General features: G+C 44.9%; 1 protein-coding gene across 22 annotated transcripts in view; it reads left to right on the plus strand.

Moving 5' to 3' along the window:
* The first annotated feature begins 617 nt into the window (after positions 1-617).
* The window catches only part of LOC101425137 (peroxisomal targeting signal 1 receptor), a 36,863-nt gene continuing 23,563 nt past the window's right edge, over positions 618-13,917 (plus strand). For 3 of the 22 annotated variants that reach the window (XM_058292693.2, XM_058292690.2, XM_058292686.2), the window contains exons 1-10: positions 1,221-1,688; positions 2,300-2,462; positions 2,773-2,808; positions 3,112-3,244; positions 3,445-3,576; positions 9,563-9,668; positions 10,158-10,248; positions 10,651-10,761; positions 11,003-11,095; positions 11,465-11,584. In XM_058292693.2, the coding sequence (XP_058148676.1) occupies positions 2,316-2,462; positions 2,773-2,808; positions 3,112-3,244; positions 3,445-3,576; positions 9,563-9,668; positions 10,158-10,248; positions 10,651-10,761; positions 11,003-11,095; positions 11,465-11,584 (969 nt within the window). In that variant the 5' untranslated portion in view covers positions 1,221-1,688; positions 2,300-2,315. Of the gene's footprint in view, positions 744-880; positions 1,084-1,220; positions 1,689-1,807; positions 2,181-2,299; positions 2,463-2,772; positions 2,809-3,111; positions 3,245-3,444; positions 3,577-9,562; positions 9,669-10,157; positions 10,249-10,650; positions 10,762-11,002; positions 11,096-11,464; positions 11,585-13,917 lie in introns of those variants that run through there. The other 19 variants (XM_058292691.2, XM_058292688.2, XM_058292702.2 and 16 more) reach the window with 16 other exon arrangements.

Here is a 13,917-nt window from a genome sequence, read left to right on the forward strand (position 1 = left end):
TGCACAGTGCCTGCATTTTAGTCAGCACTCAATAAGCATCAATTATGATAATATCATTCTCCCAAGAGCAAGGCACATAGTGAGTTATTGCTAATCAGTTGCTAAACTCCTAGCAGAGCAGAAGGTCGTGTGTGTGGTGTGGTTACCGTGGCTCTGGAAAGCCCTCTCTGGTTGACTTGATGATCTGAAATTCTACCATGTCATGTGCTTACAGTCATACATTACCCTTTTCGGGGGTCCTCATTTTTAAAGTACACACTTTCCGAGGACATCCCTTTCTCTTGGTGTGGTTTGGTTTACCAGGAATTAGGTATTTTCCTTATTAAGGCAGCCTGAGAACAGTGGACACCCAAAGATCAGGGTTTGAGTGCTCCAGGGGAAAAGGGGTAGTGGGATCAGGGCCTCCGAAGGACAATGAAAAGACAAGTAAAAGGAGAAATGTTGCACAGTCTTCAGGCCTGTGGTGTCATTCTGTGCCCCAGAGATGTCAGGGCAGCTTCTCTATCTTCCCATGGATGCATTTACACAGTTAAGTCCCTCCCGTCCCTTGGGGCTTCCGCTGTTGAAAGGTGCAGGACAGCCAGCAACTAGCTGGCCCAGGGCGCCACCTGCTGTCTGCCTCTCTCCTCTTCTGCACTCTGGGCTGGGCAGGTCCTTCAGTCTGGGACTTGCCCTCCTACCAGCAGCTCTGAGCCCCTCTCGCCCTTCTACCTGACATCACACTCCCTTAGTCTTGGAGCCAGGTGAGGTATCAGGATTTGTTTCCCAGTGACCTTGAGGTTTGACACCTGAGCCAAGTCCCTGGCAGATGGTGGGGCCTGAGGCTTGGGTTCGTATTCCAAAATTGAAAGCATCTTACAGCGTGTCTTTTCTTTCCCAGTTGGAGTGGTGAGAATAAGGCCACCGAGGTGACCCTGACCAGTGGCGAGGAGGGAGGGGAGGGGAGGAGTGACTCACTCTGCACCTGTGTACGTTACCAGTTCGAGGTCTCAGGATGCGTTGGACCCTATTTTAGTCTCCGGAATTTGTCATCATTCAGTGCTATTTTCCCCATTACGCAGAGGTGGCAGAAGGACTGGGGGGGTAGGTCTTCGTCTCCATGGAGACTGTGACGCTGTCCCGTTGGGGAGTTTGGGAGGGGGCAGACTGGGAGCTTGGAGGAAGCCCCGGATTTGATTCCCGGAGCCCCCGTATTAAGGTTTTTCTTTTACCTGTTCCAGGGCTTAGGAAGACTGGCCAATCCCATCATAGAAGGAGAAACTGAGGCCTGGAAAAGGGAAAGGTCACACTGCGCCCCCAGGAAGAGCCAGGATGAGCTAAGCCAGGACTCTGCGCTTTCGGCTTTCTCCCAAAGCCCAAGAAGCAACCTCCCCCCCCCCCCCCCCCCCCAAGCTCCATTCTTCTTTGAGTTTTCTTTGAAACAAATTCTGGTGTCCGCGAACCTAGAGCCGGCGCTCCAAGACTTCCCCTTTAAGGAGCCCTTCCCCTTTAAGACTGAGGCGACTTCCATCTCGCGGCACCGCAGTCCTAAAGCCCCGCCTCTTCAACTGCTTCCGGGCGGCGACGGTCGCGCGGCGGTCAGGGACCCTTTAAGCGTGAGCCCCGCCCCCTGGCTCCCGCCCCCCCCCCCCCCCGGCTCCCGCCCCCCTCCCCCTCCAGCCCGCACCTGGTGCCGCGGCAGGTCTGCGGTAAGGCTCCTGTGGTGGGCACGGGTCTCCAGGGGGCGCGTGGACGCATTCCCGTCTTTCCCCGCCCTTGCCGCGTCCTCGTGGGCCCCGGGGGGCGGAGCTGGAGCGGCGACGGGAGCGGGGGAGATGGGGTGGTCGGGGGAGCGGGAGGGGCGGGTCGGGACCGGGCCGAGCGGGGGGATCGGAGGCTCAGGTGACGCCAGGGGAGGGGGTGGCCCCTCCCGCGGTGCTCACCAGGCGACGGGGGTCTGGGGACTGGGGTTCCCGTCAAGTGGCGCTCCCGCCCTCTCTTGCTCGACCAATGCCCCTGGTTGGGGAAGCGCCCCCTGGAGTCCCCTGGGGTCCAGATCCCAAAATGCGGGCCGGCTGCTGGCGGGGTCCCGCCTCCTGAGACCGCAGACGCGGAGGCCGCGGGAGAGGCCCAGGCTGAAAGAGGTGGCCTTTGAGTGGGGCGAGAGGGGGTCCCGGCCCTCCTCGGACTCTTAGGCAGAGGTGGGGGCCACAGCAAAGGGCGCAGGGGTGGAGCAGCCTGGGCAGTGCAGGCTGAGCTGGGGCTTGGGGGGACGGGTCTGGCTTCCCCACCCCAGTTGCAAACCTTCTCTGCCCATCAGAGAGCGGCTGGTCACCATGGCGATGCGGGAGCTGGTGGAGGCCGAGTGCGGGGGCGCCAACCCGCTCATGAAGTTGGCCGGGCACTTCACCCAGGACAAGGCCCTGCGTCAGGAGGGCTTGAGGCCTGGCCCCTGGCCCCCTGGAACCCCAGCCCCCGAGGCGGTGAGTGTTCTTGAGGTGGAAAGCCCAAGTGGTGGACACCTTGGGATAAACTGCTTTCTCTACTGTGCTGGAAAGAATAGTAGCTGGCACTTAATGAGTGTTTCCTAAATACTGTAGTAAGCACTGTACTTCTTTATATATATAGTGAAGGCTACCATTTTGTAGATGAAGAAACTGAGGCCCAGAGAAGTTATGTGACTTGCCCAAGGTCATGTAACTAGTAAATGGTAGAGCCAGAATTTTAGCGACTTGCTTTCCTCTGATCTTCGCTGTCCCTTATTGCCTCCTTTTTTTTTTTTCCCTGTCTTAGGTCTCTAAGCCTTTGGGAGCAGCCTCTGAAGATGAGGTAAATGTAACATTCCTGCCACATTTTCTCTTGCCTGTTGTGTTTTTGACCTTTAAACTTGGCTCTCCCATATTTCAATCTTTGGACTCTCCTCCCTAATGACATTTGCTTTAGCTCCCATGCTTCATTTTTTCACGTATTGTTCGAGTGTTTCTAAATCTATGGAAATCTGTAGAGAAAATGTTTATCTTTCTTTATATGTCTCTCTTTTCTGGTTTCCATTTCCTTGTATCCCTCAGGGCCCTTTCTTTTGCTGGGGCCTCCTGACCCTGTGGGTTAATTTTGCCGCCTCTCTTCTGACAGTTGGTGGCCGAATTCCTGCAAGACCAGAATGCAGCTCTTGTGTCCCGTGCCCCTCAGACCTTCAAGATGGATGACCTCCTGGCAGAGATGCAGGAGATTGAACAGTCCAACTTCCGCCAGGCTCCCCAAAGAGGTGGGTCCAGAGTCTGGTAGGAGAGGAGATTGCTATTTTACATGCAGGCAGGATCAAAGGGATTTTGTATTTGGATGCTGACAGCACTGTGGAACTGAGATGCAGAAGATAAAAGGGACATAGAGCCCTCAGGGTCCCTCCGTGTGATGGAATATGTATTTCCTTTCTTCTTTTTTAGTTGTCTTTCTCTTTCTTTTAAGCCCCTGGTGTGGCAGACTTGGCCTTGTCTGAGAACTGGGCCCAGGAGTTTCTTGCAGCTGGAGATGCTGTGGATGTAACTCAGGATTATAATGAGACTGACTGGTCCCAAGAATTCATCTCTGAAGTAACAGGTGAGGCTGTTCATGGGAAAATCTGTAATGGCTCCCATGGAGCAAAGTTCTGTACTGTTCCCTTAATTCATTTTAAGGTATAGGGTGATTTCAGCTGTTTATGACTTTTCTGGCCTCTTGACTCATTGCCAGATTTCCCTTCAGAAATATTATTGAGATGTAATAAGCAGAGGACTGAATTTGAACTGGATAAGAGATTATGGATCTCTCTCTCTCCCTTTCTCTCTTTCTCTGCATATATATGGAGAACAGGGAGTCAGGTCTACCTCTTTTTTATCTAAATCTTATTATTATATTTGGTGGAATGGATCCATAGAGGTTATATGGATGGCATTGTTACCCAGGAAGTGAGAAATAGTCACACAGCACCTGGGATTGTAGCATGTCATCTTGAACACAGTTGGGACCTTGGAAAGTGGGGTTGTGGGGTTCAGGGACCTGAAGTATATGGTTTTGGAGGACAAACATCATATCCTGATGATAATAATAAAAATTAATAAGTAATGGCTGTCAAGTAGTTACTGTGTTTTAGGCTTTGGGATAAGCGCATTATCTATTTAATTCCTAAGGGAACCCTTAAGGTAGTTACTGTTTTTATTCCTAGTTTATAGAAAAGAATACTGAAGCTTAGTGGGTAAGTAATTTGCCCAAGGTAACATAGCTTTGCAGGTAGTGGAGTTGGGATTTGACTCTGGCTTGAATGACCTCAGGCCCTGGGGCCTGCCTGTTATGCTGTGCTGCCAGGACTGCAACTTGTCCTCTTCATGCTTGGCCAGTTTTCAGGGGCTCAGCCACCTTGCTCCTTCTTGGAGTGTCTGTTGCACACTCCATTCCTGGGGACTGACCTTTCTTCCCTAAGCCTGCCAGACGGGGGACATGGGGAAAGGTGGTCTCCTCAGTTTTCCACTTCCTCATTGCTCTCAAAGAGAAGCTCCATTAGTCTTTTCCTTTTTTCTTTTCCCATTAGTCTTTTTCCAGTTTTGTTTTATTTAAAAATTTTTTTTTCTTTTCCTTTTTCCAGTTTTGGAAATCAAGGATAACAAGAGATACAGATGGAGAAAGTTACAAGTATCTAGACTCTCAGGGAGCTCCAGTCATTATAGTTTCTGGAGTTTTCTGAGATGATAAATGGGACCTAATTGCTTTCTCTCCTGCCTAATTTATCTTCCCTTAAAGATAGGATTTTCTTCACACGCAAAAGAGAAAAACTCAAAAGCCTAACAGCTAAAACCTACCTTTAATAAAAGCTGTTAGTCCCTTTTGTCATGGTTCCTTTCCCCAACCATAGGGAGGAGTTAAGGTAGAGCAGTAGGTGTTCTTGGGTTCAACAGCGCTAAGTTTCTATTCTTAAACTCATTTGGTCTTCACTTATAAGGTGAGTATTCCCCCCTGCCCATTTTATGTATGAGGAAACTGAGGCTTGGAAAGGTTATATACTTGGTCTAAAATCGTTCTGTAACAGAGGTGGTATGCAAAGGCATGTCTGCATGACTCCAGGTCCCGTACTTATACTCCTTTCACTGCCATTGAGAGTTTTCCTGTGGAATTGCCTCCAGTTAAAATTTGAGCTGCAGCAGAGATTCTCTACCCGACAGAAACTCAGTTTTGGATGCAAACCTTGGACTCTTGTGTGCTGTCTGTTACCACCGAGAGACTGCTGTTATAATGTGGGCATCGGTCACTCTTGATGACTCAGAAAGAAAATTATTGCTACTAAGAGCTTTGAGATGAATGAGGTTTTTGGTACAATTACCTGAATCCCTTACAGCCAGTGAAATCTTTCTTAACCTGTGAGTGAAAAACAACTTTAGAACAAATATTGGCCCTGCCTCACCTGTTAAATCCTCTCTCTCTTCTATTTTTTGTATATTTTTTGGAACTGTGCCTGCTTCATAAAGGCGGAGATGTGGGAAACAGGGAAAGGTAGTTGAGTTGTTGGGAGTATACCTTCATAAAAATGTCCTTTCTGCTATTAATAGTATATAGCTTTGTATGTAATAGGCCTTCAGTATTTATTGAATGTATTGAGATCTAGGAGAAGGAACTAAAGGAAGTTAATTTTCTAGTACTTCATTTTTTAATATCTTTCTTGTAGCATTTGTGGTGGATATTGTTATACTGATGTATAAGTTAATTATCGCTCTAAGGAGTTTGAGCATGAGAAAAGATTATATTCCTCTTAATTCTTATTCTTCAATGCCCCTTGTTATAAGATCCTATAATCAAGTTCGAAAAAGACCATGAAGTTATTTTTTTTCTTTTGGTTTTAATTTGGAAATAATTATAAATTATAAAAATAATGTACAGGAAGGTTCCTGTGTATACTTCACCAAGTTTTCCCTAATGGTAACATTTGTGTAACTACAGTACAATATCAAAACCAAAAAGTTGCCATTGGTACAATCCATAGAATTTAATAGACTTAACCCATTTTCTGTACACTCAGTTGTATAAGTGTTTATATTCTATGCAGTTTTATCACATGTATAAACTTGTGTAACCACCATTACAATCAAGATGCAGAACCGTTGCCACTCTACCTGAGGCTCATTTTTCAGTCTGTTGTTTTTCTTGATTGACTCCCCTCACTCCAAATATTCTGGGCCAAATAAGTCTCTGTTTTATGCTTGCTCAGCTCTAGGAATGAAACACGTATTTCAGAGTATTTTCATTTAGACAGCCTTGGCTAACATGGCATGCGTGGTTCATATGATAATCACGAGAGACAGATCTTCACTTTCATAGGAAGAGCAATGGGCAGCAGTAGAAGACTGCCAATAGACTTCCTCTGGAGGGGAGAGGAAGAGTCTATGGAATAAAAGGAATAACAATCTCATCACGATGTTTTCTCCTTTTGGTATGGGTTTCTCATGAGCAGACAGTATTGATAATAGTTTATCTCACTTGGTCTACACAGCAACCCCTATGAGGAGTTGTTATTCTTAATTTTATAGAAATGGAAGTGGGAATTCAGAGGGCTTAAGAAACTTGTTTGAAGACTCACAGTGAGTAACTGGTGGAGCTGGGATTTGAACACAGGTCGTCTGACTCTAGAACCTTCTTTACCACAGTGCTCTTCAGTAAACACAGAAACTTCCATGGGTAAGGGTGGGGCTTTTGGAGTTTTGGACTTTTGAGTTTGGGGTAAATATGCCTAGACGGAATGAATACACAATGAGAAACTGTAGGATCTGGAGGGGAACATTCTGCATTGCCAATTTGGTGACTAGGTTGTTGGTTCAAACTCTAAACTATGTGACCTCGGACAGACCTTTCCCTCCTTTAGGCTTTAGTTGCTCCAAATGGATCAGATTTTCTGTAAGAATTTCCCAAATAAGATTGTGAAGGCCATTTGTTTATTTTGACTCCTTTGTTGGAGCAGTTTCCCAATGCCAGGAAATTCTGAGTCTTGTGGCTAATATGGTCACAGGCCCAGTTACAGACATTTAAGGATGGCTTTTCTCACCTCTGGGATTTTTTTCTAATTTGACTTATATCTACTGTAAAGTCCTGGTGCTTTGTAGGTTTTCTGTTGCTTCTTGTCCTTGGGAGCATTTCACAGAAACTGTGCTCTCTGTTAATTTGAGGAGCACTTGTGGCTGGAATATGCTTTCCCAGAACACTGCACTCTTGAGAGTCAGAAGACTGCAGAGTCAGGAGGGAGAGGCTGGTTATTTTTCAACAGAATGGGACTGAAGGACCAGAAGGTATTATAAAGCCTGTTTAAGCATAAAACAACTCCTTACTAGGTCTCCACCCTGAGCCAGCAGTCTAGTGGGGTCAAAGGAAAAAGAAATGTTGCCTGGAAGAACTGGTGAGGGGAACCTGGATATAATTGTTGAGAGGCCTCGAAATTAATTGGCCAAAAAAACCAAACAAACCTGCCAACCATATCTTTCATCGTATTAGTAATATATAACTTATTTACAAATAGGTATATTCTGAGAGTTACAAATTTTTAAAAAAAAATTTAATTGCCTTTAAAAAAATATTTAAAAAATATTACATTAAAAAATATAAGAAGTTCCCTTATATCCCACACCCCATCCTACTCCTCCCACATTAACAACCTCTTTCATCATTGTGGCACATTCATTGCATTTGGTGAATATATTTTGGAGCACTGCTGCACCACATGGATTATAGTTTACATTGTAGTTTACACTCTCCCCCAGTACATTCAGTGGATTATGGCAGAATATATAATGTCCAGCATCTGTCCATGCATTAGCATTCAGGACAACTCCAAGTCCCAGATGTGCCCCCACAGCACATCTCTTCTTTCTTTTCGCTGCCCTCAGTAACTCCCTTGGCCACTGTCTCCACATCAATGATACGGTTTCTTCAATTGCTAGAGTCCCAATAATTCTATAATAGAATACCAGTAAGTCCACTCTAATCCATATTTTAATCCTCCATCCTGTGGATCCTGGGATGGTGATGTCCACTCCACCTCTAACTTGAGAGGGGGCTTAGATCCCACATGGTTGATGGATACGATTCTCCTGGTTGCAGTTGTAGGCACTCTTGCTTCCCTGGTGTGGTGGTTGACCATCTTCTCCTCCCTGTTAGCTGACCGGGTAAGTCTAACGAATGGGAGAGTAGGTATTGCAACTCTGCTGAGGCTCAGGGCCCAGCAGGCACATGGCCAGTCCACAGATTCAAGTCTCCAGAGTATATACCAATGCCAGTGTCAACTACAAGTTATTCTGAGAGTCTTGATCCATTTTTTTTTTCATATTTTGAGTTAACTTTTTTAGATGTTGAGGTTACTTGGTTGATATTATTCAGGAAAAGTCTTAGTTAAAATAGAGTAGAAAGTTATTCATTAATATGGGGGGATAAATTTGCCTTCTCTGTTAAAAGTAACAACAGTCATATCTTTAGATTAGGGATGAAGACACGATGTCCATTTCACTGTCTGGTTTGTACTGAAGTGGACGCAGGATAGAAAGATATAAAGCACTACAGGCTGGTGCCTTCTCTGTGTTTACTCACCCCTTAGGCCTCACTGAATAGATCTCACTGTTCTTTTTTTCTGGCTCCCAGGTACTGAAGGGCAGAGTCTGGAGATTGAGAAACAGTTCAGCACCATGATTCAGTCTCTTGCCTTGCTGTTTTTTTCTGATGTTGCCACAGTGCTCTTTGTCACTAGAGCTTCTAAGACAATTTCTAGAATTAGGCTTGAAAGTATAGCCACTTGAAGCTAATCAGAGGTGACAAAGTCAGAGTAGTGACTGCCTCTGGAGAGTGGCAGTGGATGGGTATTGACTGAGGGAGTGCGGGGAGCTCCTGTAGGAGTTCTGTAACGTCAAATGGCTGGCAGTTCTCTCTGTGTATTTGTATGTAGGAATTAATCCAGAAGCATACTTGGGTTTGATACACGTTTTGTACTTTGATGTTTGTGTGTTATACCTCAGTTAAAAAGTGAAAAAAGCAAAAATAAAACAAAACATCCAGTGGGAAGAGTGGACCCTAGTATCTTTAATTCTAGCCTAGCACTCTGCCCTTCAGAGTCTCTTGGTGGACATACTAAGATGAAATGAGGCCCCTTTTGTTGGGAGGTTGTGAAGTCTGGGTAGAGGTTCTGATAAGGGACAGGGCTACTTCTGTGCTCCCATAGCTCTTGACGGGTGCCCTGCGGTTCCTCCGAGGAAAGTGAGCCCTGGTGCCTGCTATTTCTCACTGAGGTCTCTGTGCTGTGAGAGGAAGGGTTTGGTCCTTCATCTTTCCCTGAGCCTCCTTATTTGGTCTCTGGTTCTCAACTCACAGTAAACTTCTGCCCTAGGTCCCTGGGGAGTGGGTAGGATATTGAAGAGGATATTGAAGATTTGGTAGTAGTTTCTTTTGACCAGGGATCTCTGAGGGAGCCACCAGGGTGTCATCAGATTTGGCATGGTGGAGAGAATCGATGTATGTAGTCCTCTCCCTCTCCCTGATCCCTCGCTGAACGCTATGTGAATCCCCATCTCTCTGCTCCTTGCAGACTCCTTATCTGTGTCGCCTGCCCGCTGGGCTGAGGAATATCTGGAACAGTCTGAAGAGAAGCTGTGGCTGGGAGAGCCTGAGGGAACAACTTCCACTGATCGCTGGTGAGTCCAGCTATTTCTTTCTGGTTCCCCGTGAGAGGAGTATCGGATGGCTTTCCCAGCCTCCCATAACCTTCTTGATCCATGCTCTGAAACTACCTTGCAGTCCTTTCTTTTTCTACTTTAGTCTTTAAGATTTCCACTTGTATTATTACCCCTGTCAATTCATTTTTTCAAACGCAGTCAGGAATCCTGACTGTATCCTACTAAAAGTCCATAACTTTATGTACCCGCTTTCCCTTTCTGATGCAAGCTTGCTGTTCTCTATTCCTTCTCTCTCCAAAGATACGCTTGGGAAAGTGAGAGATAAGAGGATGCAGCTAGTGCTTTTCCACTCCCGGATGTTGTAGGTCCTCAACAGGAGAGTGGATTGGTTGTGCCCTGTCTTTCCCCCATAGGAACTGTAATTGCCATGGGCCAGGAGTGGAGAGTAATGTGGGGCAGGTGGTGGCAGACTAATGTGTGAAACCAGCTTGTCCTTTCCTGTACCAGGAACGATGAGTATCATCCCGAGGAGGACCTGCAGCACACGGCTAGTGAGTTTGTGGCCAAGGTGGATGACCCCAAATTGGCTAACTCTGAGGTGAGCCACATCCCACTGCTTCTTTGCTCAGCAGACTGGTCTTGGAAGGCAAGAGTCTTGCTTCTCTTACCCCAGATTAGTTTAAAGAGAGGGAATGAAATATAAAGTCTTTTCCTTCCTGTCTGGAGAATGGAGACGGAGGATCCTCCTTTCCTCTTCCAGTATTCTTTCCCTTGTTTCCTTGCTTACTAATTCCTTTCTCTCTTCTGGTGTCTTCTTATATCTTTACAGCCAGAAAGCCCTTTCTTTTTGCCTTCTGATTTTTTCAGGGTCTTTAGCATAACTTGCCTGAAGCTAGAGATGCTCTGGGGGAGGGGAGAGTACAGGTCCTCTTTGGCATGGATGAGAGTGCACACCTGGAGGTCCTCTCCCAAGTGGCCTATATGTGTCTCTGTGCCCCAGTTCCTGAAATTCGTGCGGCAGATTGGCGAGGGGCAGGTGTCTCTGGAGTCCGGTGCAGGGTCGGGCCGAAATCAGGCAGAGCAGTGGGCAGCAGAGTTTATACAGCAGCAGGTAGGAGGACACTGTCACATCCTGGTCCCGCTGCAGAGCCAGCTGGTGCCCCAGGTCATGGGTTCAGTGTGGGGAAGGGATTGTTGTCAGCTTTTCTTGGTAGCATCCAGGTCTGGAGTGGGTGGGAAAGAGATTGGAGAATGTCCTTCCTCTCAGAAGCATCCAGGTTGGTAGTGCTTAGTGGATGTTTAGTCGGTAGCACATTGGTGGTGGTGGTGTTGACCAGCCTTTTTTGTCACAGGGTCCATCAGATGCCTGGGTTGACCAGTTCACAAGTCCGGCAAATACATCTACCCTTGACACGGAGTTTGAACGAGCCAAGTCAGCTATAGAGGTGAGAGTAGGTAGCACAGGAGCAGGCACCCAGGAGGAAAAACTCCTTTAGAAAGTGGGTATGTGAACATCAAGGACAACGATCATTGTGTTTCATAGCCTTCCTGGATCATCTGTGCAGAGTTGCCTGGTGGGGGTAGAAACCTTTTAAAAATTCAGACTTCTAGGCTTCCCCGCATGTTACTGAATGACGATCTCTGGGAGTAGGATTTGGGGGTCTGCATTTTTAAAAAGCTCTTCATGTGATTCTTAAGCCCATTGAAGTTTAAGAACTCTGCCCTAGGGAATCCATCCTAGGGGGGCTTAGGGTGGGTGGGGGTGGAGGTGGTCCCGGTGAATCTCCCTTTTCCATCTGCCTTCCCTTCTACAGTCTGATGTCGATTTCTGGGACAAGTTGCAGGCAGAGCTGGAGGAGATGGCAAAACGGGATGCTGAGGCGCACCCCTGGCTTTCCGACTATGATGACCTCACGGCTGCTTCCTATGATAAGGTAACTTCTAGTTTCTCAGCTTCCATGATTTCTTCCTTTTCTGGTCTCCTTTAATCCTAAATTTGAAGGTACTCACTTAAAAAAATTTTTTTTAAAAACTAAGTGTTCATTAGAGAGTACAAAAAGCAGTATATGCTTTGGATACCCATTGAGCCAGTTTGGGCTCTGAACAAAGGAGCTGAATGTTTTGTTCCCCCCATTCTGTTGTTTAAATGAAATAATTTAAAGAAGCCCTGTATTTAAGAGAGATGATAAGGACTTGAGCTACTGCTTCCCTTAAGAGACATAATAATTTGGGGAGAAAAAACAACCTTGCCATCTCTTTGAGCATAGACAGTTACCTGAGCAGGGGCAAGAACAGAGGTCTATAGAAATAGACTTGGAGACTCCCACTCAGCCCAGACATGGCGGTCATTGTTCAAGTACCATTTCATCCTTACCAGCATTTCCAAAATTGTTTTGAGACTGGTATTATGACCCAGAAATAAGGTCTCTCTTGGTGAGTGTTCTGTGTGCACTTGAAAAGGATGTGTACTTTGTTGTTATTGGGTGAATGCCACTCAGTTCCGGTTGGTTCAGAGTGTTGTCCAAGTCTTTCATATACTTATTAATTTTCTGACTACTGATTCTATGATTTGTGGAGAGAAGGGTATGGAAATCCCTGACTATAATTGTGTGTTTATCTGTTCTTCTCTACATTCTATTGTTTTTTGCATCGTGAAATTTGGAACTATTATTAGGTTCATAAGCATTTAGGATTGTTATGTCCTCTTGACCAATGGATCCTTTTATCGTTATGATCTACTATTCTTTATCCCTAGTACTCTTCTTCATTCTGAAGTGTACTTTGTCTAATATTAATATAGCCATTCCAGTTTTCTTTTGATTAGGATTAATATGGTAAAACTTTTCTTTTACTCTTTTGTTTTTTTTTACATTTTTATTTCAGTAACATATATACAGCCTAAAATTCCCTTTTTAACCACTGATATATAATTCAGTGGATTACATTTACAGTGTTGTGTAACCATCACTATCATCCATTACCACGTTTTTTCCATCACCCCCAATAGAAATTCTGCACCAATTTAAGCTTTAACTCCCATTTCTGTATCCCTCCTCAGTCCCTGGTAATTTGTCGTCTAGTTTCTGACTATATATGACTTTGCTTACTCTAATTTTTTCATATCAGTAAGATCATACAATATTTGTCCTTTTGTGTCTGGCTTACGTCACTCAACATGATGTCTTCAAGGGTCATCCATGTAGTTGCATGTATAAGAACCTCACTCTTTTCATGGCTGCATAACATCCCGTTGTACGGATATACCGCATGTACTGCATTTTACTTATCCATTCTTCAGTTGATGGTCACTTGGGTCGCTTTCATCTTTGGCAGTGGTGAATAATGCCTGCTATGAACATCTGTGTGCAAATACCTGTCAAGTCACTGCTTTCATTTCTTTCCTTTTTTTAAAGCAGTTTTATTCACACACATACAATCCATCCAAAGTGTACAATCAGTGGCTCTCAATATAATCACAGAGGTTTGCTTTCATCACCACAATTTTAGAACATTTTCATTGCTCCAAAAAGAAAAACCCCATCCCCCTTGTATCCCCCTATTATTGCCACTTAGCTTTAGTGTGGTACTTTTATTACATTTGATGGAAGAATATTAAAATATTACTGTTCACTACAGTCCATAACTTATTTTTTCCCATATAACACCCTATTAACACCTTGTTATAGTATGTAAATTTTTCGCTATTATATAAATCTTACATTTGTACATTAACCAAATACATCATTAGTAACAGGGTTCACTATGTTATATAGTCCCATGTTTCATCCTCTAGCTTTTCTAAAGACATACACAGCCCTAAACTTTTCAACCACAGTCACACACACACTTTGGCACTGTTAGTTACACTCAATAATGTACTACCATCACTTTTATCATTTCCAAACATTATAATCAACCTTATTAAAAATTCTTCACAAATTAATCAACCCTGTGGGATTGCCGGGTTTCATGGTAATTTTGTTCTTAAATTTCTCAGAAACCACCAAACTTTTTCACAGCTGCTGCACCATTTTACATTCCTACCAACAATGAATGAGTGTTCCTGTTTCTCCATATCCTCTCTGTTACTTGTTTTTTTTTTTTAATAGTAGTCATTCTAGTGGGTGTGAAGTGGTTTTGACTTGCATTTCTTTGCAAAGATGTTGAGCATCTTTTCATGTGCTTTTTGGCCATTTTATATATATTTTTGAGAAATGTCTATTTAAATCTTTTGACCGTTTTTTTGATTGGGTCATTTGTCTTTTTG

The sequence above is a fragment of the Dasypus novemcinctus genome, unplaced genomic scaffold, assembly GCF_030445035.2.
Source record: "Dasypus novemcinctus isolate mDasNov1 unplaced genomic scaffold, mDasNov1.1.hap2 scaffold_215, whole genome shotgun sequence".
NCBI classification, from domain to species: Eukaryota; Metazoa; Chordata; class Mammalia; order Cingulata; family Dasypodidae; genus Dasypus; species Dasypus novemcinctus.